General features: G+C 40.8%; 1 protein-coding gene across 7 annotated transcripts; it reads right to left on the minus strand.

Annotated features, from left to right (window-relative positions):
* Window positions 1–353: 353 nt before the first annotated feature.
* HIKESHI (Hikeshi, heat shock protein nuclear import factor) lies at window positions 354–10,613 on the minus strand. 7 transcript variants are annotated; one of them, XM_027677554.1, is made up of 6 exons: window positions 10,440–10,565; window positions 9,941–10,049; window positions 9,446–9,683; window positions 5,617–5,768; window positions 2,845–2,963; window positions 354–587 (listed from the first exon to the last, which is right to left on the minus strand). In XM_027677554.1, the coding sequence occupies exons 3-6, from the start codon at window positions 9,594–9,596 to the stop codon at window positions 533–535; spliced, it is 477 nt and encodes a 158-aa protein (XP_027533355.1). In that variant the 5' UTR covers window positions 9,597–9,683; window positions 9,941–10,049; window positions 10,440–10,565; the 3' UTR covers window positions 354–532. The 7 variants fall into 7 exon arrangements, 5 of the variants coding, with proteins under 5 accessions (XP_027533355.1, XP_027533357.1, XP_027533356.1 ...); XM_027677556.1 differs by having other exon boundaries at window positions 9,446–9,626; window positions 9,939–10,049; XM_027677555.1 differs by lacking the exon at window positions 10,440–10,565 and adding an exon at window positions 10,136–10,268.
* Window positions 10,614–25,117: the final 14,504 nt, after the last annotated feature.

Here is a 25,117-nt window from a genome sequence, read left to right on the forward strand (position 1 = left end):
TCTTACTGCCAAAGAGGGAAATACTGTTGTACCATTTATATGAGCTGGGTACAGGAATATTGGCTGTCCACAAAGTGAAAGAATTTACAGTGCAAGTACCAGCAAGAAAACCATCAGCATATTCTCAGCTGTGTGATCACCCTTCAGAATGAGGTAAAGAAGGAAAAACTGCATTTGTTTTGTTTCCAGCACCCCAAAATACCACACAATTATGACACAGTGCTGCCATTTTTTATCTTGTAATTTTTTTCCACTTCAAATGCAGTTTCAAAAAAATACTTCTATGCATGCACATGGAACACTGATTTGTTGCAACCAAGTACTTCAATTAAATGAACCAACATGCAGACAACTAATTTTCATTGATTTTAATTTTAAATACTGTTCAGGAGTAATATAAAAGTTCCAAGTTTGTCTTTCAGACTAATCGTTGTTTGGTTCCCCCTCCACCCAAAAGATCTTCAGTGAAGTTACTTGATGCATCTTTCAGGTAACACTGTTCAGAAAGAACTTCAAATGACAGAATTTATGCTTAGGTTTTCCAAAAGAGAGGATTCTGTGTCAGACGTCTCTGGAAGTTCTCATACCTAGGAAAAAAAAAAACCAAAAAACCAAAATAACAGCTGCTGCACAAAAAATTGTTGTGTTTTTTTTTTTTTTTAAGGATACAAATAATCAGTCTATGCAGAGAACATGATAAAATGCATCTACTCCACATCAGGAAATTAGTAAATCCCAAATCCTCCTTTCCAATTCCATATCAAGAATATTCACAGATAGACTTGTGTATTTTAACAAGATGTATTTCATTAAAGCAGTATCCCAGAGGAGGCTCATTCAAGCTTAGTAAAATTGTAAGTGAATTTGTCAAGCACTGGAACAGGTTGCCCAGAGAAATAGTGGAGTCACCATCCCTGGCAGTGGCAAAAAGACATGTAGACGTGGGCTTATGGATGTAGCTTAATGGTGGACTTGGCAGCATTAGGTGAATGGTTCGACTCTATCTTAGAGGTCTTTTCCAACTTAAAGGATTCTATGATTCCATGAATTAAAAGTAGTTGTTTTGTGCATAATATTTTTTGGGCTAGGAAATCAAAGTTTGGGCAGGTACAAGTGTGAATCTGAGGCTGCTCATCATCTTAATAATCAGGCCAGGTATCTCACAGAAAAAACCCAGTAAAACCAAACTAAGAAAACATGGTGTCATTTAGGGATGCACTGTAACACTGGGAAAAACAAGGCAACACCACTGCTTCTGAATCCAGTTCGGATGTCCCTGTACTACTCCTTCAGCGCTTCTTCATCTAGGATGCACAGAGCCAGCTTAGCACCTCTCAGTTCCTAGGACAGTGGAGATGAGCTAACAAGCCTGACAGACTAGAGTAGGCTGGCACAGAGACCACAGCCTGCAATTCCAGATTGCTTCCTCGTAGGCTGTGCACCCTGCTCCCAGGTAAGGAAGAGGGGGCTGCAGGCAATTCCGCACTCAGGCTGTGCATCCATTTGCCTTGCAGAAACCTTGAGAGTTTTGGAGTCCCCATTACTTTTCCACCCTTGCCCAGTAATTCTAAATTCCGCATACCTTATATATGGTAATGTTTTAGTAGAATCAAATGAGGAAATATAATTCTCTAACACATAGTGGAAACATGTATGCACACATGCTGTCCTAATTTTACTTTCCACACTCACAGAAACAAGCAAACCACAACTGAACATCAGAATTCACTGTTGACCCACAGTGAAGAAATAGGCAAAGTATACAATTTCTGTGCCCTTCTAAAAGAAAAAAAATTAAGAAGCCTATAGGCTCTGACACATAAAAATTTAAAAACCCCTTTTAATCCCCACAAACCCAAGATGTAAGGAATCAAAAGGTACTGCCAATGAAACAAAAAAAAACAAAAAAAAGCTTTCCTACACCTCATACTTCCTAGCCCAACTCAAACGAGAAAAGAAACTCAAAAGGGTTTAAACCATTTCAGCCTGATCCAGACTGACTACTCTCAGAGACCTTATCCATCTATGTTCATGGAGCGCATAATTACCTTCTAAACACAAGAGATCTGCATCAAGTTACACTCCCAAAGAAAATATATAGCTTATATTAACTGAGATCTGTATATAGCTTATATTATGAGATCTGTACTAATGATAAAACTGTGTTCATATAGCCTAAAATGCTGATTTAAAAAGGGTTTAGGTTAATACTATAGAGGCTAAATAGAGTCAAACTGATAGGAAGGAAATTTTCAGACATCCTCAAGGACTGCCTGCAGTTTACTATTTATCTCTAGACTACACAGGATATTCCCAGTTATTTCTTAAACCAGTCCTCGGAAAACAACTCTCAGAGAGACTTGTATTTACACTCAAGGATCTTGGTGACAGAACCAGGTCAACTAGGAACATGATTTCTCCATCTCTCACATATTCTTAAATAATGCACCTATGCTGGAACTATGTCTAGGAAGAGACTAAATATAACAAGTAAGCACAAATTGACAAGTATCAGTGTGTTCCATCTTCCCACAACTCCAGAGCATTTGCATTACCAGTGACTGAGTGCATATATCACGTATATCAAGGGCAACATTTCTAGAAGCAAAAAAAATTCGTAGGTTGTATAGCACTTTTCTAATAAAAAAGCTGACAATTAAATATAAAAACAGTGGACAGGACCTCTCTATACTAGAGATAACCAAGAACAAACACTTTTTAAACATTTTTGCTTCATCTCACTGAACAGCAGTGTTCAATAGTTTGAACAACAGTATTGAACAGTAGTTCAATACTTAGAAATCAGATATTTTAATAATGCCTACTACAGATCATTGCAATTACCATTTCAGAACTACATTTGCCGGAATGAAAGCTTCAGAAGGATTTGGGGTCATCTGTGCCTGAGTAACAGCAAACGAGGAAGCAAAGTTATAGAAGTTATCCAACATCTTCTGAGTGAACTGAAATTAAAAAAAGACATTTTAAGGAAGTTATTTTTTTTATTTTGAACTTTTGTGCAAATGTTTAACAGATACACAATTCCTATATGAAGTAAAATTAGCATTGTCATTTAAAACACAATTGGACAGTGGATAAAGTAGATCCAGGGACATCCATTTTAAATTGATCAAAACATTTTAATTCTCAGTCTTGCCCTCAGATACATCCAGTATCCATAAATCATTTTCAGTATCTCCACTTGCCCTCTCCCTGCTCTATTTCATCCAACTGGATAAACAGCTTTGGGAAAGAACATTTTCTGTTTGTGAAAAAGAAGTGATGCAGTGACAAGAGCTGTCCCTCTCTGCCAAATAAACCATCAGAAGACCTGCAGACCAGGTCAATGCTGCCATTCCAGCTCCCAGCAAAACATTAGTTGTTAAACCAGCTGAAAACTCTGCAAATCTCTCTTGTTACAACTCATCAAGACTCCAGTGACGGGGCAATTTCCTTCAGCATTCACCACAGAAGAACTGCTATCCCGACATCCTTTGCCACAAAATCTTGCAGGGGAAAACATGAAAAAGATACACAGGACACTCCTAAACTGTAGGATAAGGAAACAAGAGTGAAAGAGAGGCCAAGAAATAGCAAGTCCCACATGCAGAGGTTGAGGTTGTAGGACATTCCCAGCCAGTCTATAAATACACAAGTTTATGGTACTTCCTTCTTTCCCCTATACTTTTTATTACAAAAAAAAAAAAGCTATGCATTGTTTTGATGGGAGAACAAGTCATTTTCATAGAAAATTAATGCAGTGAAATGATGCAGGAAAACTGAACCTGAGTCAATATAGGCACAGTCTTGTGCTTCCCTCCACCTGCTCTGACAAAAAGAGCAGAAGAAATGATGTCCCAGGAGCGTACCCTCAGTCTCACCCCACTCACATGCAGAACTCTGTAGTTTTGTCCTACTCCTTTCCAAACAACTTTTTTATATATAACTACACATAATTAAAAAAAGGCATATTCAATCATAAATCTTCATGAAAGTTACTAGAAATGTAATGGGAGAGCAACTCCTTAACTTAGGGTAGCAACAGATTTTGCCTTTAAAAAGATACTTTTATTGCTATAATGTAGCAGTTTCAAACAGATTATGTTAAATATTAAATAAGTCATTAGTCATTCACAAACATGCTCCCAGTCATATATGCCCTTCCTCTGCAATCTACTCCCTCAAAGGTTTCCTTCAACTTTGACATCATGCATTTTCTCTATAGGAGTAACTATTACTTGAACCTTTGGGTCAAGTGCATTTCTTGAAGGCAATATACAATTTCAGTTAAGATGCTACTTTTAATAGAAAAATCTACCTAACTGAAAATAAAATTTTAAAAATGTTATGCAATCACGAGGTAGGTTTTTTCTTTAAATACTGTTTTCAGAAAAATCTATGAGCACCCTTGCAAATGACCTGAAGTGGCCACGTTATTACTTCGTGACTTAACTACTGCTCTAATACAAATTGGTGAATCAGAAATATTTAGATGCCATATGCCCCTAACAACTCCAGAAAAGCTCAATTAACTGTACTATGCAAAAATAGCTGTTGGTCAACTCCTAGTCATGGTAATTTTCTCCAAGAGACATCACCTATTTGGAGCTATAATGTATATAAACTGCAAAAGAACATCAGCTACAGTATCAGGATTACTGTTCAATTACCAGTCTACCTCAGCAACCTGGAAGGAAAGTGAGAAAGAAAAAAAGACCTGAAGAAAAGCCTCACCAACTGCTGATATGTTAAAAGATAATGCCAGAGCTGTCAGTGTTAGGGAAATCATGACCCACCATGCAGGTCTAGCTTGCCTGGAACTGCTGTTAGACGGTCAACTAACTGCCAGAGCTGGTTGTGGATTTCCAGAGGTTCAAACTAACAGGCTGGGTAAAAAAATGGCACATGTTGTAGCGCAAGGCCTGATCCACAGAGAAAGAACTGGAAAAAAGAAAAATCTTTCTGTGGGGGAGGGCATGATTCCGTAGTTCTGCAGAGCTATATCAGAAGGATTTCTCAAGGGTCAGTGATACACTTGGATATCTATTTGTGTCTATGTCCCCGCTCTGCCTTGACTTTTAGTAATTTTTTACCATCCCTGCAAATCTATGCACCGGAGTTTCAGCACCTATAAATGACCCTGAGATTAGCTCAGTTGGTTAAGACTTGGTGGTAATAACACCGAGGTCACGAGTTCAATCCCCTGTATGGGCCACTCACTTAAGAGCTGGACTAAATGGTCCTTCTGGGTCCCTTCCAACTCAGAATATTCTATGATTCTGACCAAAGATCCACTGTCTCCTACATGTATTTAGTCATAGCTGCTCCTCTTAGGAAGTATCATAAATAATTTTATAGCAGAGTGACACTGACACAAATAAATCTATTGGCCTGATGACACTGAGCATGCAAATTCCAATCCTTTACAGGAGACAGTTTTTCAGTGTAAGAAAAAGTAATTTCAAAATATTAAATCTTCCAGCCAAATGATTTGACAATGATTAGGTTGGTTTCAATCCTACAGCCACCCACAGCAGCTTCTCCTCCCCCCATTAGTCTCAATTCTTAAGACTTTCATAGTACAGAGAATTTCTGAAAACAGAATGTCCAAGCTACCTCTGTGAATGAATCTACTGATGACACAGCAGCACTTGCAACAGGAGTCTGCTGGGCCAGGTTCTCCAGCAGTTCCACTGAGATTCCAATCTGGGCCACTGTTGGTGTCTGTGGGAGGTTCATGGCACCAAAGGGATGTTGACTTCCCTTCCCTGAAAGCACCACGGACAGCACATGTTAGATTTGGCACACATGTAAAGACTGTGGAACTTAAATCACCGTGTTCCTTCTGTAAAAGGTATTCCTCAGCTCCTGTCAGAGAAATCTCCCTATCTCAGAAACACAGAGAAATACCACACAGGCACAAGTACACACAAGCACAACAGATGGAACAGTGTGACTGGTACATTTAAAAACCACGACAGATCATAAGGAAATTTCTAAAAAACATAAAAACATAACTTGAAAGCTTCCTATGAAGTAAATGGATTCAAAAGGAAATACGATCTGAAAGACAGCAGAACCTTTCTCTATGGGAACCAAGCCTTTCATTCACATTGTAGCAATTGCTGATAAACAGGAAACATGCAGCACTGCTGCACAATTGTTTAATTCACTCATTAAAACCCAGGGTTTTGTGAACCTGTTCGTGCTCTGAAGAAGTAGAGAACACTACTTCAAGATCTCTCTGACTCAGGGAGGGCTGGGCAGCCCCAGGTCTCACCTGAGCTGCTCAAAATCACCAAAAAAGCAAAGGTCAAAGAAACAGCCATGGAACAGAAAGACCTCTGACTTCGCAAGTGCCACAAAGTAAACAATGAACTGGGCAGGAAACCACCCCCAAATTGCCTGCCACTCACACAGGCATCATCCCAGACCCCTGCCCTCACTTCTGACCTTTCTCAACCCATACTTTCAGTCCCAGCTTCAGCCAAGGTCTCTGCAAACAAGGACAGACAGAGTCACTTAAATCTGCAAACAAGGACAGACACTTAGTCACTTAAATCATGTACTCTTCTGTCAGCACCTGTAAAGGAAAATGCAGGAGAAAGGTCTGTGGGACCACAAGGCTATTAGTACACAAACACTAATACTCCACCTGAGTTTGTGCAAACACAACAGACGAGTACCCTCTTAACACAGGTGATGTTCCAGTAGCAGTCTTTGGTCCCTTACTAGCAGGAGAAAGAAAAGCTAATCAAGAGCTAAACAAGGTCTGTCCTACAGACCAGTCAACACTATATTGAGCTGCAAGAAAGGCTAACAGAAATCTAAAGCACCATCTGACTTAGTTCCATGGTCAAAAACTCATCCAGATCAGTTGAACTGAGGCTCAAGACTGAAGATCTCAGGAACTTGACCATTCTAATGCAGAGACACAAGGCACTACCAGAAAGAAGCCAACAGCCAAACCATATGGAAAGTACATTCACAAACACAGAATCCTTTTCAATTGAAGCCAAGTGTTACTCCTCACTCCAGATCCTACAACTGCAATACAGTGCTACATTTACAAGTAAAATACTCGCTATTAAAATGTTACTTTAACACAAGGCCAGTAAGAAGAGTTATTCTCCTGAAATGCTATTTAGAAATGTCATTGCTGTACAATCTCAACCTTTACTAGTGATAGATGCTTGCTTGATAAAGGTAAAATTTACTTAAATATTAAAAAAAAGAGAAAAGCTACCAGAACCCAAATATCACACAAGTTCATTATTAAAAATCCCCAAAACAGGAGAGCTGGTATTAGTTTTACATCTTGTAATATCTTCACCTGAGAAGCTGACATTTACAATAAAAATATAACATATAACAGGCTCTATTAAATATGTAATTTAAAAATACAGTGATGATCTAATCAATAAAATACATCCACTCTGTCACTTGGCATGCACTCCAATGGAACCACTTCCTTGGAAAGATTTCTGCCTAAAACAGTGAAATAAAAGCATCCACTGCCATCCTTACACCAACTGAAATACACTCCACATTTTCAATACTTGGCTCTTGTGATTAGCATTCCAAACCTTACAAATGCAGAGAACACAGCACGTTGTTAATCAGTACTGAAATACAGGCTCAGGTTTTCACAGTCAAACCCCATGTCACAGCAGAGCAACTGCTTGATTCAAAATAGTGAGCCCTCACTACCTTTCAGCCCAGCCACATCAAAATCCTTACTCATGTGTAGGCCTCAAATGCAGACATCATATTAGAGCATGAAGAGCATCATGCACTTCACTGCATGCACAGCAAAGTCTGCAATGGAAAAGCCTATCCTGTAACTTTTATCCCACTTGTCAACATACTTCCATAAGGGTGCAAAATCCAAGTCCAAAGTTTGTTTTCTATTTCTACCACACCTTCAGGCACGACTAAACAACAGAAAACTTTACAATTCCAAGGCAGGGAGTACTTCTAAGCCTCTTCTTTATGTGCAAACAAATGCAGATTTCAAGTGATAATAATGTCTCTCAATGATTCTAGCTCTATGTCATCCCTTTCTGGGATATCCTTCCCTTTCTACAATCATGTAGTCTTCTCCACCACAAAATTGTTTATGGCCATGGACACTTAGACCATGTAGCTTATACTGACCCCACAGACAGAGATAAGCTGTAGACAACAACAGGAATGGCAGAGCTTTCACAGAGATTAAGCACAGCACTGTCTTAAGGCCCTGCAAATGCATCCAATTACATCGTGGAATTCTTCTGTGAGAGCAGTCCTTGCCTGGAAATTAAAGCTAATCATGCAAAAAGCATCTAAAAATGCATTTTCCTCCAAAGCTGTCTGACAGTGACAGTCTTTCAAGCACGAGAAACATATGGCAAAAGCACCAGTGATATGCTTTGCTGTTTCACTAACCACATAACTTTGGAATATACAAAACCACATCCCCCCAAAACTTTCCTACGGTTGCTCTCTCTTCTGAAGAAAGCCCAGATTTCTGAGGAATGTGTATGGTTAGAATTCATATTGCTCTGCAGCTTGAGAGCCCTGATCTGATACCACACTGCCACATCCAGGACTGATTCAAAAGAAGGCCTACTACCTTATGAATGAATACATTTTATCACAGGAACCTCGGCGCTTAATTAAACAGAGATTCAAGTTACAGCTGTAGACTACACTCAAGCCTACAGAAGATGTGTACTACTTTATCACCATAACACTTTAAACTATCTGACTGACAAATCTGTCCCTTTAATATGACAAAGATGTGCTGTTGGAGGATGTTGTCATTTTTATAATGTACATAGCAACCCCACCGTAAATTCAGGAAAACATACACACCTTCTTCAGGTAGCACCAGCATCCTCTGACTCGAGTCTGTACTAAAAATACTGAAACATTTGCAAAGCTGCTTTCCAATGATGACACCCTCTATTGGATAATTATATACTGCAACTGCACCTGATTGGGAAACACCAGCTGTCCGAAATCACTGTCAGGCTCTACTCCCTACAAAACCTGTCTGAGCTACAAAGAACACGACCACTTAGCAGTGGAAGCTGAAAAAAAATGCTGCAGGTATGTCTAGACAAATGCCTGAAAACCATGCTAGGGAAATTACAGGATCATTTCTTCTCAGGTTGTTTATGCAGAAGCACAAAAACACATGTCAAACATGCTCAGAGAAATTTCCAGATCAACACCATGTACAACAGAAGATGAGTGAGAAATTTCACTGGGAACATTAACACACACAGACTTCCATCAAGCTGACAGGCTGCTTCCAGTACATCTGCTCAGAACTATCTGAAAACACAGAGCAGGCTGCCTTTTCAAGTAGCTTTCTGTTCAAACCCACCTTCACACATTTACCCCTTATGCATACAGGAACACATCTGTTTCACCAATTGCTACATTCTACCAGTCTTACCAGATTTCAGACCAGAAATTTTGAAGATGGCACTTGGCTTCTCATTGGTGACAAACCCCAGCAGCTGCCAGACTGCCATCCCACTCTGGTCTGGATAACAAAAATAGACAGATCCTCCCATTCCTTCTGGAAATGGTATAGTTCCCAGCATGAAGACCACTACATGGTTGATATTTTCATAGTCGGGTAAATCAAATACAAATTTGTCTTCAGCCACTTGTTGGGGAGCTGCTTGTACCTAAAGAGAACAAAACCTTAATTAGTATTAATGTGTTTTTCATTTTTGGCTGTCATGTGAACTTCCTTTTACAGAAATACACCTAAAGTGGCACATAACAGAAAAGTGAGGAACGTACTAACCTAAAGAGCAAAGAGCCAGATAAAAGTCAAACACAGCAGAAGAACAACTGCAAAAAATATTACTAGAAAGACACAACAGTCTTGTTCTACCTGCACTTAACACATATCCCACCCGGGACTACAGGATCAGAATACCTTCGCTCCCCACGTGCGTAGGAGGAAAGTAGGGTGCAGAAGAGGTTGCCAAGGCAATAAGCAGTGGCTGTTGACCACCTGGCTGGCACAACCCCAGGATCATGGAAACCTGTTCACATAGGAAATACAATAGACCTTGAGAAAGGCAGTAGAAGGATGGCTGAATGCCAGAGCAAAAGATACCCTCATCTTTACCCGAGATGCCACATCCTCGCAGCCAAGGCACAATCTAGACTTAAAACGCTTCTTTTAAGCTCCCAGCTTGTCTCTGAGGAGACAACATTAACAGAGGGCATTGCAACCGCCTCCTGGCCAGGAGGCTCTACACCGCAGTTGCCTCTGCGGACGCGGGGCAGGAGCCGGCCGAGGCGCCGGGCAGGAGGCACAAGGGCGGCGCGGTCCCCTGTGCCTAGGGCCGGGAGAGGGGAATAGCCCTGCGGCAGCTCCACCCCAGCCCCGAGCGGGTTGAGGGCCCCGCCCGGGCCCGAGCAGCGCTCACCAGCCTGCCCGCCACCAGGCAGCCGAACATGGCGGCGGCCGGCGAACCCCTTAGATGCCTCCTCGCCGCTCCCGAGCCTCCATGAGCGCCGGCCCCGGGAAGTCAACACGCCCCACTCGCCCGACGCTGCTGAGTCACTTCCGCGGCGCCGCCGCCAAGGACTACAACTCCCATGGGGCAACGCGCGACAGCACAGAGGCGGTGCTGGGCGGAGCGGAGCGGGGCATGACGGGAGCTGTAGTTCGCGTCACCTCAGTGATGAACGTGATAGGCGGGAAAAGGGGATATCTCTTCACACAGACCCTGGGCCCGCCGTGCCTCGTGCAGCCCCGGGTCGCACAAGCCCCTCCGCTGCCTCCGAGTTAAAGCGTGGCGGGGTTTTCTCTGAGGAAAGAGAGTGCTTGGTACCCAGCAATTAAAGTCGGTCTTGCTATCTGGCTGGATCCAAAGTGTTTAAATCCAGATAAACCTGGCCAAAGCAATCAGGAACAAATAAAATCTGCATTCAAAAATAAAAGAGAGAGAAAAAAATGGAAAAGTTAATCAGAAAAGCTACGTGATTAGGCACGGTGACATACACCAGGTGCACTGAGAGATGACTGCTAAAACTGTGTATGACTCTGCACTGTCAGGAAACTCAAATTCCCTCACAGATGCAGTTCACGTTCTAGAGGCTTACACTGAAGAAATGCGCACGTCTGTGTGTTTACTGTGTCATCTGATCCTCAGAGCCATTTCTGTGCTGGGAGGGTTGGGGTTGTTCAATCTGGAGAAGAGAAGGCTCTGGGGAGACCTTTTAGCAGCCTTGCAATACCTAAAGAGGCTATATGAGAGCTGGAGAGAGAGTTTTGGCAAAGGCATGTAGTGACATGACAAGGGAGAATGGCTTTAAACTGGCAGAGAGCAGGTTTAGATGAGATATTTGGAAGAAAACCTTTTCTTTTTTGTCCAGAGAGGCTGTGACTGGCCCATCCCTGGAAGTGCTCAAGGCCAGGTTGGATGGGACTTTGAGAAGTCTGGTTTATTGGAAGGTGGTTCTAGCAGAACCGTGTCACGGCAGAGGGGTTGGACTAGATGATCTTTAAAGGTCCTTTCCAACTGAATCAATTCTATGATTCTATGATTTCAGAGTACCTACTTTCAGACTGCACTTGGTGGTCAGAACATAACCTTCCTTGACTTCAAACTTACGTTTGTGAGTACAATGAGAAGGTGTCTGTGTTTCCTTACCCCAGGGACTTTGGACAGGTAGAAGTAGGAATGTTCTCAACAAAGGTATCAGAGAGTCTTTCCCCCTTCTGTTTTAGCTAGCCTTCATTACAACAGGTCCATGTTAATGCAATCTAGATGTGACATGAAATCAAGCAGACAAATACAGATAAAATGGTTAGAGGTAGCTGATGGCTACAGGCTTCTCTGTCAGTATCAGGTGTTGCATTCTGCCTTTTCAGATTGTGTAGGTTGTCTTTCCTCTCTGAGCATGGAAAGCAGGTGTAGTACCTGCTTAGGCAATAGTCTCAGCTCCTGTCTTCTTTAGCTCTGAGGTGATTTAGCTGCAAATGTTACCTTACTGTTGGCTTGGACACAAGTGGCCACTGAAAATTAATCCAAGGCAGAACCAAGAATGGACGAGTTTGTCAGCATGAACTGCTGTAGTATTTCTCCACCTTTCTCCTACACCCTAAAACGTAACATCTTTGTTTTAAATTCCTTAGTGTTCTGGGGAGGGTCCACCTACAGCATCAGTGCAAAAGGCTATAGGTGTTTCAGGTTATACAAATGAGATATGCGCAAGACTGAAGAGAAGAATATGATATAAGATACTAGATATAACCCTAGATCCTGCACATCATCTCATATTTTCCTCTGTAATGAATAAGTTCATTCTCTGAATTTGCAATGCTGTACTAGTATGATCAATAATATGTCTTATTGTTATTTGTCACTGCTGACTGACAATTAACTTTTTGTATAGGCATATATTATCTAGAATTTCTGTGGTTATTATGTTTAAATATAACAAATTTCAAATATTCAATTGTTATCTATCTTCTCTTGACAGGAAATAAAATACTGAGTAAGCAGAGTGTAAGCTTTGGAGGAATGAGAAAGGACAGCTCAGGACATATGGATTGGGTTTCAATCCTGTTTACAGGGCAGTTCTCTTGCAAGTTAGTACAATAATTTTTAAACTGCACCCATGCTTTTTTGGCTGAGGGAAGCTCCTATGCTTCGTTGTTTGTGGTCTCCTGGATGTCACAGCACAGGCTGTCTGGGTTAGATGGAAATAAATAATTTCTCAGTTTGACTGGGAACAGTGTTCTTCACTTCTATAGAAGCTCATTCAAATCTTGTTCAGCTGTGTCTTCTGGTGTTTATATAAATATTTTAATTCATTCTTCAATCTTAATCATACCTGGTTTAATATTTCTGTTACAAATCTCTATGAAACCTCTCCCTTTTTACCATGCCAGTGTGCTGCTCTGGGCTCTGAAACTTGTGATTAGACCCATCTCTGTAGGAAATGTCAGGGTCTTTCCTGCAGCCAAGCTCACTTTGGTGGACAGCTTCTCCTGTCCTCAGCCATCCCAGGCCCTGGGCACTGCACCTGTGGCTTATGGCAGAGGTCTATCACTGAGAAGTTCCCAGGGTTGCTTTTGTTGCCCACTTTGCAGTAGTAAGGTTTTTAGCAAAGGGTGGCTCTGCCTTTCCAAATGCTAAAAACTTAGAAAATACAAAATTAAGACCCTAGTGCCTGCTACCAGATGGAGTAACCAACCTGTGCCTTGCAATGTGTTTATGTGAGGGAATTATGAGAGCAAGACCTATTAAAAATCCTCATGCTAGCCCACGGTTATTTGTACAGGCATAATGGAATATCTATTTCTGTCTGATTCGCCTCTTGAATTCAGTAAGAAGCCCAGGTGTGAGCAGTGTTGAGGCAGCAGTGCAGAACGGCTGAGTCCCAGGCCTCATTTTGGATGTGAACCTTTGCAAGTGAGTTCTCCACTTGGCAGGTGCTTTTCCAGCTGGCCCTGATGAACTGGAAAGAAAGAAAGTGTTTTTAAGCTTGAGATGTTGCAAATTAGTGGAGGGTGGCCAAGCTCTGCAGTGCAACCACTGAGGCACAACAAGAAATCTGCTAATTAGGCAAGAGCTCAACTCACATTGCCAACTCGCTGCAGACTTCTGAGATTACACCATGTCTAAGATCTCTGCTCAGGGCAACCCCATCTTGTAGGCTTGATCTCAGCAGGGCTCTCAAGCACTCTTGCTTAGGCATGATTTTTTTTTTAAATTTAAACCTAATTATTTAGTATTTGCTTAAAACTTGTTGAGCCTGCTGTGCAATGACAGCAGAAGAGCCATTACTGCTGCCCTGCCAAAAGCTAATCTCAGCCTGTCTATGATCTTGCCCTAGAAGTTACTTGTGACACTGATCTCCACTTGAGGCCCTACTAAGATCTGTGGCTTAGTGCCATTTAGGTAAAAGAAAGTCATACAGAGCAGGCGTGTTCCCTGTGTGCAGTAAGGGAAAGTATTTCCCATTCAATAGTAACAGATAGTGGCACAACACAGAAAATAGTTAAGTGTAGAGAACCCCTGAGAAGAAGGTTTCTATTCCTGGGTGAGGCAAGAGCATGAGTAAAAGGAAGAAACCTCAGGCAAGTTGAGTCCACACTGACACAAAACTTCACCCATACATTGGTGGGTGGTGTGCCAAAATACAGACTGGGATCCCGTGTGAACACAAAGCCCAGCAGCATCTATATGTATGTGAACATGGGTGCAGGAAGGTGCGGATGCTGGGTGAGAAAGAACTGTGAAAAGTAACTTTTCTTCCAAATAAACAGTAATTTTCTTATACTTTGAGGCAGGTTTTTTTCAAACTAGTCACAGCTGTAAAAGCAACAATAGCTTGTAAAGGATTATTGTGGTAGGGTTTTTTGTTGTTAGTTTTTTTCTTTTTGGTAGTTCTCCTTTCCTTTTTCTCTGAACACCTTTTCCTCTTGTTTTGTGTATATTTCTGGTGTCTGCCTAGTCTCCAGGCTAGTATTTCATGCACCTGTGTCATTTGCATGTTTTCCAACATGAGGAGTTCTAGCCTATGTACTCATTTATTGTGCAGAAGTTATTCCATATTTTTTGATCATTCTTGTCATGTCTTGCTCCATTTTCCCCAGATTCACTGCAGGGGAGCAGTCAGCCCTGCAGCCAGTTCTAGCTGTCAGCAGCCAGGAAAGCACTAGACAGATCTGTCCAGAGGTGGGTGTCTCTCCCATTCTGGGAAGGTGGTAAAGCTGTTATTGTTGGCCATGTGAGATCAGATCATATTGAAGAATGGACTCGTCCTGTTCCCCTGATTTAACAGGCCTTGGATGTTTCAAGAATTGATTCCTCTGTATAGCTGAGGAATCTCAGAACTCTGCTTCTTGAGAGGTTGGATGAGGCTACCCAAGAAAAACTTGGGTACCAAAAGGTAGTAGGGCTGGGGATATTTGGGGTAGTGGAAATGTGTGATAGGCAGAATACAGTTATGTAATGGTGATGAAGGAGCTACCGTGTGGGATAGAGGAGGAACAAGGTTAAATGGAGCATACAGGAATGTAATGTTGAGTGGTTCAGGGTCAGTGACTCTAAGGTCATTTCAGAAAGAGATTTTAATTGTCTTTCTGCTGGGCAATAGCCTGTATTTGTTGTGTTGCTGCTTTCCTCGGTGCTGTTAACCAAGTTCACCCTTTTGAAGCCAGTGAGCATTTTGTTTGCAGAAATAGGGATCAGGAAAAAATTACCAGATAAATCTGCAGAGGTTGCATATTTACTTGGAGACTAGAAAAAAGAGCCAAAGTGCTCAACTTAATTGCAGACTAGCTATGCTCTTTTGTGTGTGTTCAAATAACTGTGTAAAGCAATCAAAATCTGGAGACAGTGAACACAGGTGAAAATGGTGGCACTGTTTTGTATTAAAAGATTTTAATTTGCATTATAATTTTCCATTATTATAACCTTTCCTTGGCTGCTTCTCAACTTTTCCAAACTTTAACTGTTAGGACTAAAGTTCTTTTCAGTAAGTGCTTCCATTAGTTTATTTTTTTATATATATAAAATTTTCAGCCAGAACATTTCAGTTGTTTCCAAGACATGGGTCAAAAAATGCATTGTTTTGCTCAAGCTAAAAATATAAAATTTGGATGACCTGTTCTTTCAGAAGGCCTAATTCCTTCAAAGTGTAAAAGGAGAGTCTTGCAATTTGCTGGCAGGTAGCCTTGAGCCAGAAATGATGCCATGAAAATGGGCTCACCTGTATCTAGGTATGAAATATTTGGAGAATCCCAGTTTGTATGTGCTCAGGAGAAACTTATATAGCAGCACAGATTCCATCCATGCTGAACAGGTCTCACTGTGGGCTGCAGAAGTTCCTCTGTAGCTGTCTTTAGGTTGAGCACCAAGGCAACAGGAGAGTACTGAGCCCTTCTCACCCAACTTAACAACCTGAGGGAAGTGCCTAAATTAAAACCAGGGTTTCCCTTTGTTCTTTCTAGACAGTGCATGTTTAATTTGATTTAAGTGGGAGGGATCCAGTCATTTCTCCAGCTCACAGTGCTGATGTTTAGGTGTAATAGAAGGTACAAGGGAGGAAAGGAGAAATACTGAGGATGGGGAAAGCCGTAAGGGCATTAGGTTGCAGCAGAGGACAGGAAGAAGGGAGAATATAATTTACTTTTTTAGTAGTGCTGCTTTTTTGAGATTTGGGAAGTGGTTTTAAGACCCTCTGGGCAAGTGAAAGAGATGATCACTGGTCTGGTCATGAGAAAGTGCCTGGCTTATTGACCTTGCACGATCTTTTCTTTGCCAGTGGTAGAGAGGAAATTGGTGTCTGTACTGTGAATTTTATTTCACTAACCAGCAAACTTGAAGCCTTGTCATGACAGTGTTATCTGACAGCACCTGACTATGATTCAGTGAAAGCTTTAGCAATGACAGAACAGATTATTTGTAATGATATAGGGGATCATGATATCATGATTGGATTACATGATATAGGAGATCATGTAGTTTCTATCTGCTCCTCAGATGACTTTTTAGAACTTGAGTTCCATGGAGGTCTTACTAATCTTTGCTCCTTTAAGATCTCTGAATTTTTATGGAGAGGATTATTTTCTCCATGTTGAGACTGAATTTACACCTTTTAAGTGAATGACACTTTATGGCCAGCAGATGGTGGTAAAATACCAGGGTTTGGCCTGGTAAAAAACAAGTGTTCATGTCACAAGTTGAGACTGGCTCTGATTGTACCTCTGCTGAAAAACAGATGAAACAGTTCATGAATATATTAATGATACATAATTAACTGGCAGGCAGTGGACTATGCTTGCAGGACCAAAATAGTAATGCAACAGATAAACAATAGTGCTAGACTCTTACGGAATGTTAGACACCTTTATGTAAATAATCCCAAGAAGCATCAGTCTCCTCCATGCCACACACACAGAGATACACGTCCCCACACTTCCCTGCTCCAAGGTCTGGGATAGAAGCAAACTAACCTTTTTTTGTGTGCTATCCCAGTGCTTAACTTTCCATCTGCATTTAGAATTTAAAATCAACTTCACAGCAAAATTATATTTTGTAGGTCACTATGTAAGTATTTTTGGAAGACATTTCTATTTGGTTATGTAAAATCCTTTTAAGCTGCACAACCTCATTAGAGATCTACACAGTCTGAGTATGTCTCCAAGCATGGCTTTTCTTAAACACTTCAAACACCCAAGTCTGGCTTCCCCAAAGTTATTAACATCAGTTTAATTCTGTTTCATCTAAAGTTGCTCTGCCTTCTTTCTACATGCATGAATAAAAAGAAACTACCATACAATTGCTTAAGGAAAAAGTTTCAATTGATTTATAGCGTAAGCAATGCACTTACTCTCCTGACTTTCTTGATGAATGTTAACAACAGGTATTGTCCAAGCATAGTTTTCGAGGTCCAGCTGTGCTAGCTCCGTAGGTTTGTGTCTTCTGCTCAATTGTACATGTTCATCGCTCCTGTTAAAGCATTTTGCTTCTTCAGGTTACCTGCTAAGTGTTCTTCAAACTGTTTTGGGAAAAATAACCTGAATTAGTTTAAACAGATTCGATATTAGATCTGCTAACTGGGCACATTGTGAATGAAACGTATCAGTGGGTAAAAGGAACACAGAACAATGTGACAGTGCATCTTCAGGTGGTGGTGTCCTGTTACTTTTTGATCTAAAGCGCATATGGAGGTTCCTCACTCTTAGTTCTTGTTTGCACTGTCCTGTCATCTACAGCCAGTCCGTGATACTCCCCCTATAGAAGTATTCACAAGAGCCAGCAGATTTTAGGTGCCTGAGATCCTCTGATACATCAAAGATGGGCAAGGTATGGCTCTCTCATAGTGAAGAAAACTAAAAGGGGTTTTCTACCTTATGTACTGTTGGTTTTGATATTCAGTGGGCATAATTGCCCTGTTTTTCTTAAAGTCTGTAAAGAAAAGAATGAGTAAGAAATTCTACACCAAGATGACTGTTCAGTGCTGGAGCTGGGAGAAGGTGAGAGGAATGTGCAACTACTTGAAGGTGAGATGTGAACTGATCTTGAGAGTTTGTTCACAGGACTGCAAGTGGTTGACTTTGCTTGTCTTGATCTGTTATAACTTGACATTGAGACATCATAACTGACCATTTGTGAACTCATTCTGTCCCAGGTGAGAAGATAACATCCCTGTGTTTCACTTCACAGCATGCAATCAGGTAGACCATGACAGCTACGTCTCAACTAATACACACCAATTTGCTGGTTCGCTGTGTATGGAATGGACTAAGCTTCGTCAATGTGCTGTTAGTAGTTAACCACATGGGTTGGTAATTCCTGCTCTTAGAAACAGCAGTAACTCTTCATCATACCTGACTCTTTTTTGCTTCTCTGTTCAGAATGGAGAACCTCTCTACATGGTCATCTGGCTGTGCTTTGAATCCTTGGCTTTGCTGACATCCCTCCCACTACTGTTTTTCTGGTCTTCACTCATGACTTCAGACGGCTGCTCTCTTGGTGGAGCTAACCTGGATGTCCAGAAGGTCCTGTTGCATTTCAAGACTGGCCAAGTACTTTTTGCTCAGTTTCATCTCACTAGGTATGATAGGGGTAAGATCAGTATCAGCTTAAGCCAAGGTGCACTCGGATTCAGGATCTGAGCTTGCTGTTTGTGTGTGCTGAATACCTCCACAAGGACAGGTGTAACTAAAAGAAGCGCTTATTCTTATTATCATGCCAATAAATCGATGTTATGTAATACATATACCATTGTCTTTGCAAGCAGAAATGTGGGGTGAGGGGCTGAATCTAAGGTCCTCATGTATGAGCAGTTGGTGAGAAGCAGCAGTACTCTTTTAAAAACTTTGATTAGAATTTCTTCATGTAGAAGAACCAACATCTGAGCTGCTTGCTACTCTAGGCCATCTCTACCTGAGTTGGTTGTTGGGTGGCTTGAGCTGTTTAATAGGGCAAATGTAAAGGAAGACAAAGTGATTTGTGTTGTAGAGGCACATTTTTAGAACCTTTCAAAAAATTGTTTTATTCAACCTGGAAGAACTTTTTCTTAAGAGAACTTGCCTTTTTTTTTTTTTCTTGAGTGGGTTACTTAAGATTTACCAGTGAAAATACGGAATATAATCTTCGTTGTGAAAGCAGTCTAATGAAATTCCATCAGGGTTACAGGATTTGTGTGTTTAAAGACTTGATCCGTAGTAACTAATCTCTGCCTATCTGCTAATTAAAAACATGCATTAAGAATGCAGTTAAGCCTTGGCTTCCAGGATTTGGAAAAACACACTGAGATGCCTTGAAATTCTTCAATTCCTGGTAAGTTCAAAAGCTGTGATGGTACCCAGCAACCCTTGTGTGGAAGTCTGGAAAATCACTGAGGTAAAAAAGTTTTTTCTTCGTGAAACTTAATCTGCATTCCAGTCAAGCCAAACTGTATGTGGCTGCTGGCAAACACTGTCATTGTACCAGGAGAATGGTGTATTAGCAACTTGGACAGACTTCCTACACGGTGCTGGAGAAAGGACATAGGGCTGAAGGATGGATAGGAAGTATTACACATCTGTAGCTGTTGACTTCAGCGAAATGTAGTAGTTTCCATCAGGAGAGGTTATTCTCCATGTTTTCCCAAGCTTCCTCCAGAAAAGCAGTGCTTGTGCTTCTGAGAGTTTTGTAATTGACAATCTGCAATACCACAGTGCTCATTAAACAGTTTGGTTTGTATTTGTGTACTGGACACAGAAACAAGCAGCCTGAGTTCTGAATTGCTTTCAGTTTTGCAGCCAAATTGTGCATCTCTCCCATGAAGACACTTGGATGACTTTCTAGTTATTTTTTCTTGTATTCCAGCCAATCCCGCTGAACAGTCCCTCAGAGATCAGTAAACTTAGCTCTGTTTTAAACTGTGAATCCGTATCTCAAATACAACTAATGTTATTTAAGCATTCATATGCATCAGTCCACTGGAAGAGATGGACAGTCTCACCTAGCCAGCATGTACAAGCTCCCTTAGGAAGAAGTGATGTGTTCCCCCCCTCATCTGACAAATCCCTGTCCTGTCAAAGATGTTGAAATTGATCTTTGTCATTAAATTCAATAATGTCCAAATTTACAGATCTACCTTGTTTCAGGCTAATGTAGATAAGTGAGGTTCATGGTAAAATATTGACTTTTGCTTGGCATCTATGCACCTCAGCACTTTATGCGTTTGATTAACATACAAGCAAGGCTGTAAAATCAAATAAATGAATGCAAGAAGTAATGTTTTATTCTCTTTAAATGATATATGAGACTTAGCTATTTATAGCAAGGGTTTGGGAGAGAAATGTAAAGCTAAGCCAATTCTAGGAATGCTGATACAGGAGATTCAGTCAAAAATTGATATTCGTATGAGGAAACTTCTGTAGGGAAAAGTCAGAACACCATGTAGTGGTGTAAAGCTCATTTGTTTGTGCCTTGATCAGAGTTTCTACCCAATGCAGCCAAACATTATATAAGAAGCATTTTTTAAAAATAGGGCACATGTTTTTAATGCTCAGTTACTGGAGTTCCTTGCTAGGGACTGTGATAGATCATTTATATGGAAGTCTTTAAAGCACGATTTTATACTTCTCTGCAGGCAATGCTGCAGCTCAGCCGTGGATGCTGGACTTACTAAAGAGAGTTCTCCAGCAGATGATCATTATGCAGGAGTCCAGATGGGACAATTGTGCTGGTGCCTGCATGGATGTGACACACTCAAATTAGAGAAGGCTTATTGTGCAAATGCTGTGATGTGTCTGAAGTATGAAAAATCAACTGATATTTTAATAATTTAAGGACTAACGTCCTCAGAGAGATGATTCCCTTGAAAAATTGTTTATCCATTGCAAGGGAAACTGCTCAGATCTCACTGAGCCCACAGCCAAGGGAGTTTTCAAAATATCTCACTTGAGCACAGGAAAAATACTGACTCATTTCAGACTTATATGCATAGTGATCCATGCAAAATACAAACAGGCAGATCTTCAGGGGATATAAATTACAAAAGCTCCAATAAGGAAAAATCTTTATCAGATGAGAAGGATGCTGTGTCTCCAAGAATGCTGCATATGAGCCATTTTTCTCACAAATAATGGGGACAGTACTGTAATATAAAAAGTGGCACCAATGTAAACACCTTGACCATTTGTCTGTTTTCCTTGCTGTCATTATCACTGTGGATTTAGACAGCAATCAGAGCATCTCATTCAGCTTTCATTTGAAGGGGGGGAGGGTTTTTAGCACAGATACATTGGGAAATGGCTGAATGGGGAACATGAGCAGAGCAGTTCTCCCACTAGTGTAATACCGAAGTAGGTCACTATGGGATACTCTGATTTTGGAGTGAAAGTTATTTCATTGCAGATAGTTAGCTTGCTCCCAGGACAGAATCAGTTTTCAGGAACAGAAACTTTTATTTTGGAATAAGGAGTCCACAAGGAAAGATACTGCAGAAGAGCAATTATCCACTCATGTGTTTTGACTGGCCTGTAATTACAGAGTGTCAGAAAACTCTGAAACAAGATGTCATAGTGGTACTACTTCTTTCCACCTCCTTAGTTAGTGGCTGCCCTAGCCTTGTGCTCCAGAAAAGCTTTCCTGGACAATATTGTCATACTGCCAGTCTCTGAAATGAGGAGTTCCTAGTTAAGATTCCTCTCAGACATCAGACAATAGAAAAAAGAGAAACAGTATTCAGAAGGACTAGGTATCCTCCAGAACCCATTTTTCAGGTAAACATCTCTGTAATGTCTTCCCGAAAGATTTCTCTTTCGTGGGAAGTGTTTCTTCTGTGGATTTTGCTGCCTGTTGGGTTCCCCAGCTGTTACTGAAGGGAAGCGATTTTGCTTTAGTGGGAAAGTACTGTATCTTGAAGCGTCACAGGAGTCAGCATTGTTTTCTCTTCTGAAGTTAGGAATGAGATAGCATTACACAAATGGATCCTGGGAGGTGTCAATTCATTACCAGGTCGATCAGAGTCATCTGTGAATCTTGGGGCAACTGCATAGGATCCATCATGACAAACAAATATAGGCATCTCCTGAGTCACTGATAAACTGGATTGCCTTTACAGCTAATGAAAGGAAATATGTGCTTTCACTTGAGCTACTCCAGATACTTGCTACAGGATGCAATACCCCACAAGGATAAAGTGCCTATTTCTTTCCAGCTTTACAAAGCTAACCCAGAATGACCAGCTCAGGTGTAGAGATCTAAACTGTAGACATCTACAGTTAAGAGAATTAGGCTGAAGCCTTAGTGTCTTTTAATACCTTTTGTATAGTGAATCTGTGTCTTTTATTTGCGATCCTCAAAGAGGGATAAAAGGGCATGAGCATGGATCATGTGTTCTCCTGAAGAGACGGGTTTCAGATCAGGACATTGAGAGACTCCGAGAAGGATTATCTCGTCTTCTATAATGAAAAATATTTAACAAATCTTGAAAAGTTTTAGCAATTTATCTATGGGAAAAAGAAAAAAGAAAGTCTGACAGTCCTTCACGCAGTTTCTTTGTTCCAAGGTCATCACGAATTAATTTTGGAGAACCATGGAATCAGTTGTCTATGTCCAACAAATTATGGCAGGTAATTAATCTATTCATTTTAACTTCAGTGCTTCACTCCAGTGTCCTTGTGGATCAAAAAAAAAAAAAAGGCTATAGTGGGTGATTGTTTTGCAATAAAGAACTTGGACAGATAGTTCCCTGTAATTTGATAAAGGCATTGGTGGAATGTTGTCATGTGATTTTCTTCTGGGAAGAAATACTGTAATTAATTGTCTGAGCAGAAATGTTTGGGGTGAGTTTTTTTAATTATTTTTATTTTTTCCTTTTTTTTTCCTTGGGAAAGCTTTTCTCCTTCTCAGCTTTTGATTCGTTGGTTCTATAAGATGGTATGAATATGTAGGCCTCTATAACTAATTTTATTTGTGCATTTGTAGGTCCATGCTTCTCATCTCCTTATGATCTTTGAGAAGTTTGCACAGGTAAGACTATTGATGAGATAAATCTGAGTTGTTCCCTTCATTTTACAAATGCAAAAGCGAGACATAAAAGAGTTTCCATCGTCATCAATGAGCTTTGTATCAGGCTGCAAATGTTCCAGTCAAGATGTCACCAATTTTCTGGCACATTTGGGAAAACAACGCACAAAATCTAAAACTCGTTGAGTGTACAGAGGGTAACACAGGTCATGAGGATGATTTAAGATGACAGACTGCACTCAAGCTTGTGCAGCCCGTGCCTTCTGTTTTAAATCACCACTGTACTCTTCACAGGTGTACAAAAAGCTAAAATATTGAGACATGCACTAATTTCAACTGGTGCAATATTGTTTGTTTCCCTAGCTGTAGTAACACCCACAAACACGATAGCAGCCCAGTTTCACAGCACATAGGCACATGTATCAGGCAGTCTCCCCACTCTCTGGGTTTCCAGTGGCTGCCTGTTGCACAACCAGCGGATTTCTGAATCCCTTGGATTCCAATCTATTGCAGTTGCAAAAGGTCTTTCACATCTAGGGACTGTTCTGAGATGGGATGAAGGCACAGTGCTCGTGATGGAATTTAGCACTGCTCAAATAAAGGAAGGCAGAAAGGCCTTACACCTCCCAGGGCTGGGCTTTGTCTGCTCTAGGTTTGTCAGAATAAGTTCACTTTAAACTAAAAGAAAAAATATAGAGAAAAAAGGACAAAAAGATCCTAGTGAATAGCATCATCTTCATCATGACCGCATTAAGGTTAATAAAATGTTAAAATGAGGCGGTGCTCACCCACTGTTTTATCTTTACTTCATTGCTTTTTTCTACTAGCAGTGCATCAATAACCTGCAGTATATTCTAACTGATTGAATAAAAAGTTATATTTAATTGGGAAATCAATGAGCAGGAATAGGGCACTGAGGTCATATAGATTGTATCATCCTGACCAATCTAACTCACTTGCCCTTTGAGCTGGTCTTTCATCATTATATTTCACTTGCCAATTCCTCAACGGTCTTAATTATGGCCACAGCAATTTGTCTTCAAATATCACACTACAGTGAAATCTATGCATCAATAAATACAGCTCAAAAGCGGTTTTCCACACTGCTGGAGAGTTAATTGCTTCTATGGTTAAAGCAAATGCTGTAATTTTTTACATTTGTGGTGCTTTTCAACATCTTTGAGTGACTGGAGGCCATTCAGGATGGTTAAATTAAAGGAAAACATGTATTTGAATATGAAGATTGGTTCTGAGTAATTTTTGACACTTTATCTGTACAGAACATTCTGCTCTGTGCTGCAGTTGGAGCATGGCTAAGAAATAACAGAGGACACTTCAAAAAGAATAACTGGCACATTTGGAAGGATCTGCTGGCTGTTCAGTTTTTGCCTGCCTCTTTTAAACACCAACTATATGTAGGAAAAGTGAATACCACATTTACAAATTTTGCCCAGTCTAGGAAAACCCGATTTTTCTGTTCAGGAAAGTGCTGTCCTTGTGTTTGCCCTCTGCAAAGCACAAATTTCCAAATGCCACTTGGGAAGCGTGGGGTGCAAGTGAACCTTAAAAAATCGTCCTGAGCAAGAGTAGTGAAGAAGTTCACAGCTATGGAAGACATTGGATGGGCTGGGTGGCATCCTTGCAGGATTTCATTGAGTTACTGCAGCCAACCCTCCAGGTGATTTAGGGTATATGTGTTTTTATTGTGCTGTTCTTTTCGCATTCAATATCCGTTGTGCTCCCTGATTCCTAAACCAACATTGGTTTCTGTACTGGCAGCTTGCCTGATTTCTGAGTGGCTGTCAATATTTTTTTCCCTTTTAATAGGTATCCTAAGGCCTTCCTGGAAAATGTTTTGGCATCTTTTCTGCCTGATGTTAATTTATCAAAGGTGGATGGGACAGGAGCAGACCTGGGGCCACTCGTACTCTGTTTCAAGTATGCTCTGGGCGCTGATGTCTCCTGAGTTCCTCTACCAGGAACACATGCTCTGTTGCTTGGAAAAAAGCATTTCAAGTGAAGCAGTGTGCATGGATGATTAATTTAACCTGCAGCTCATGAGAGGTTCCAGTCCACATTGTACCATGGATGCAAATGGGCAATCACTTTTGGGG

Source organism: Neopelma chrysocephalum, unplaced genomic scaffold, assembly GCF_003984885.1.
Source record: "Neopelma chrysocephalum unplaced genomic scaffold, ASM398488v2 Primary Assembly neopelma1_43, whole genome shotgun sequence".
Lineage (NCBI taxonomy): Eukaryota > Metazoa > Chordata > Aves > Passeriformes > Pipridae > Neopelma > Neopelma chrysocephalum.

Bases quoted from the DNA above. Each gene is read 5' to 3' on its own strand.
- HIKESHI (XM_027677556.1), bottom strand. From the start codon at position 10,469: ATGTTCGGCTGCCTGGTGGCGGGCAGGCTG. The intron at 5,769-9,445 runs GTAAGACTGGTA...TGGTGCTTTCAG, and splicing joins AATTTCTGGTCTGAAATCTG to GGAAGGGAAGTCAACATCCC. The intron at 2,964-5,616 runs GTAGCTTGGACA...TTTTAATTTCAG, and splicing joins CAGTAGATTCATTCACAGAG to TTCACTCAGAAGATGTTGGA.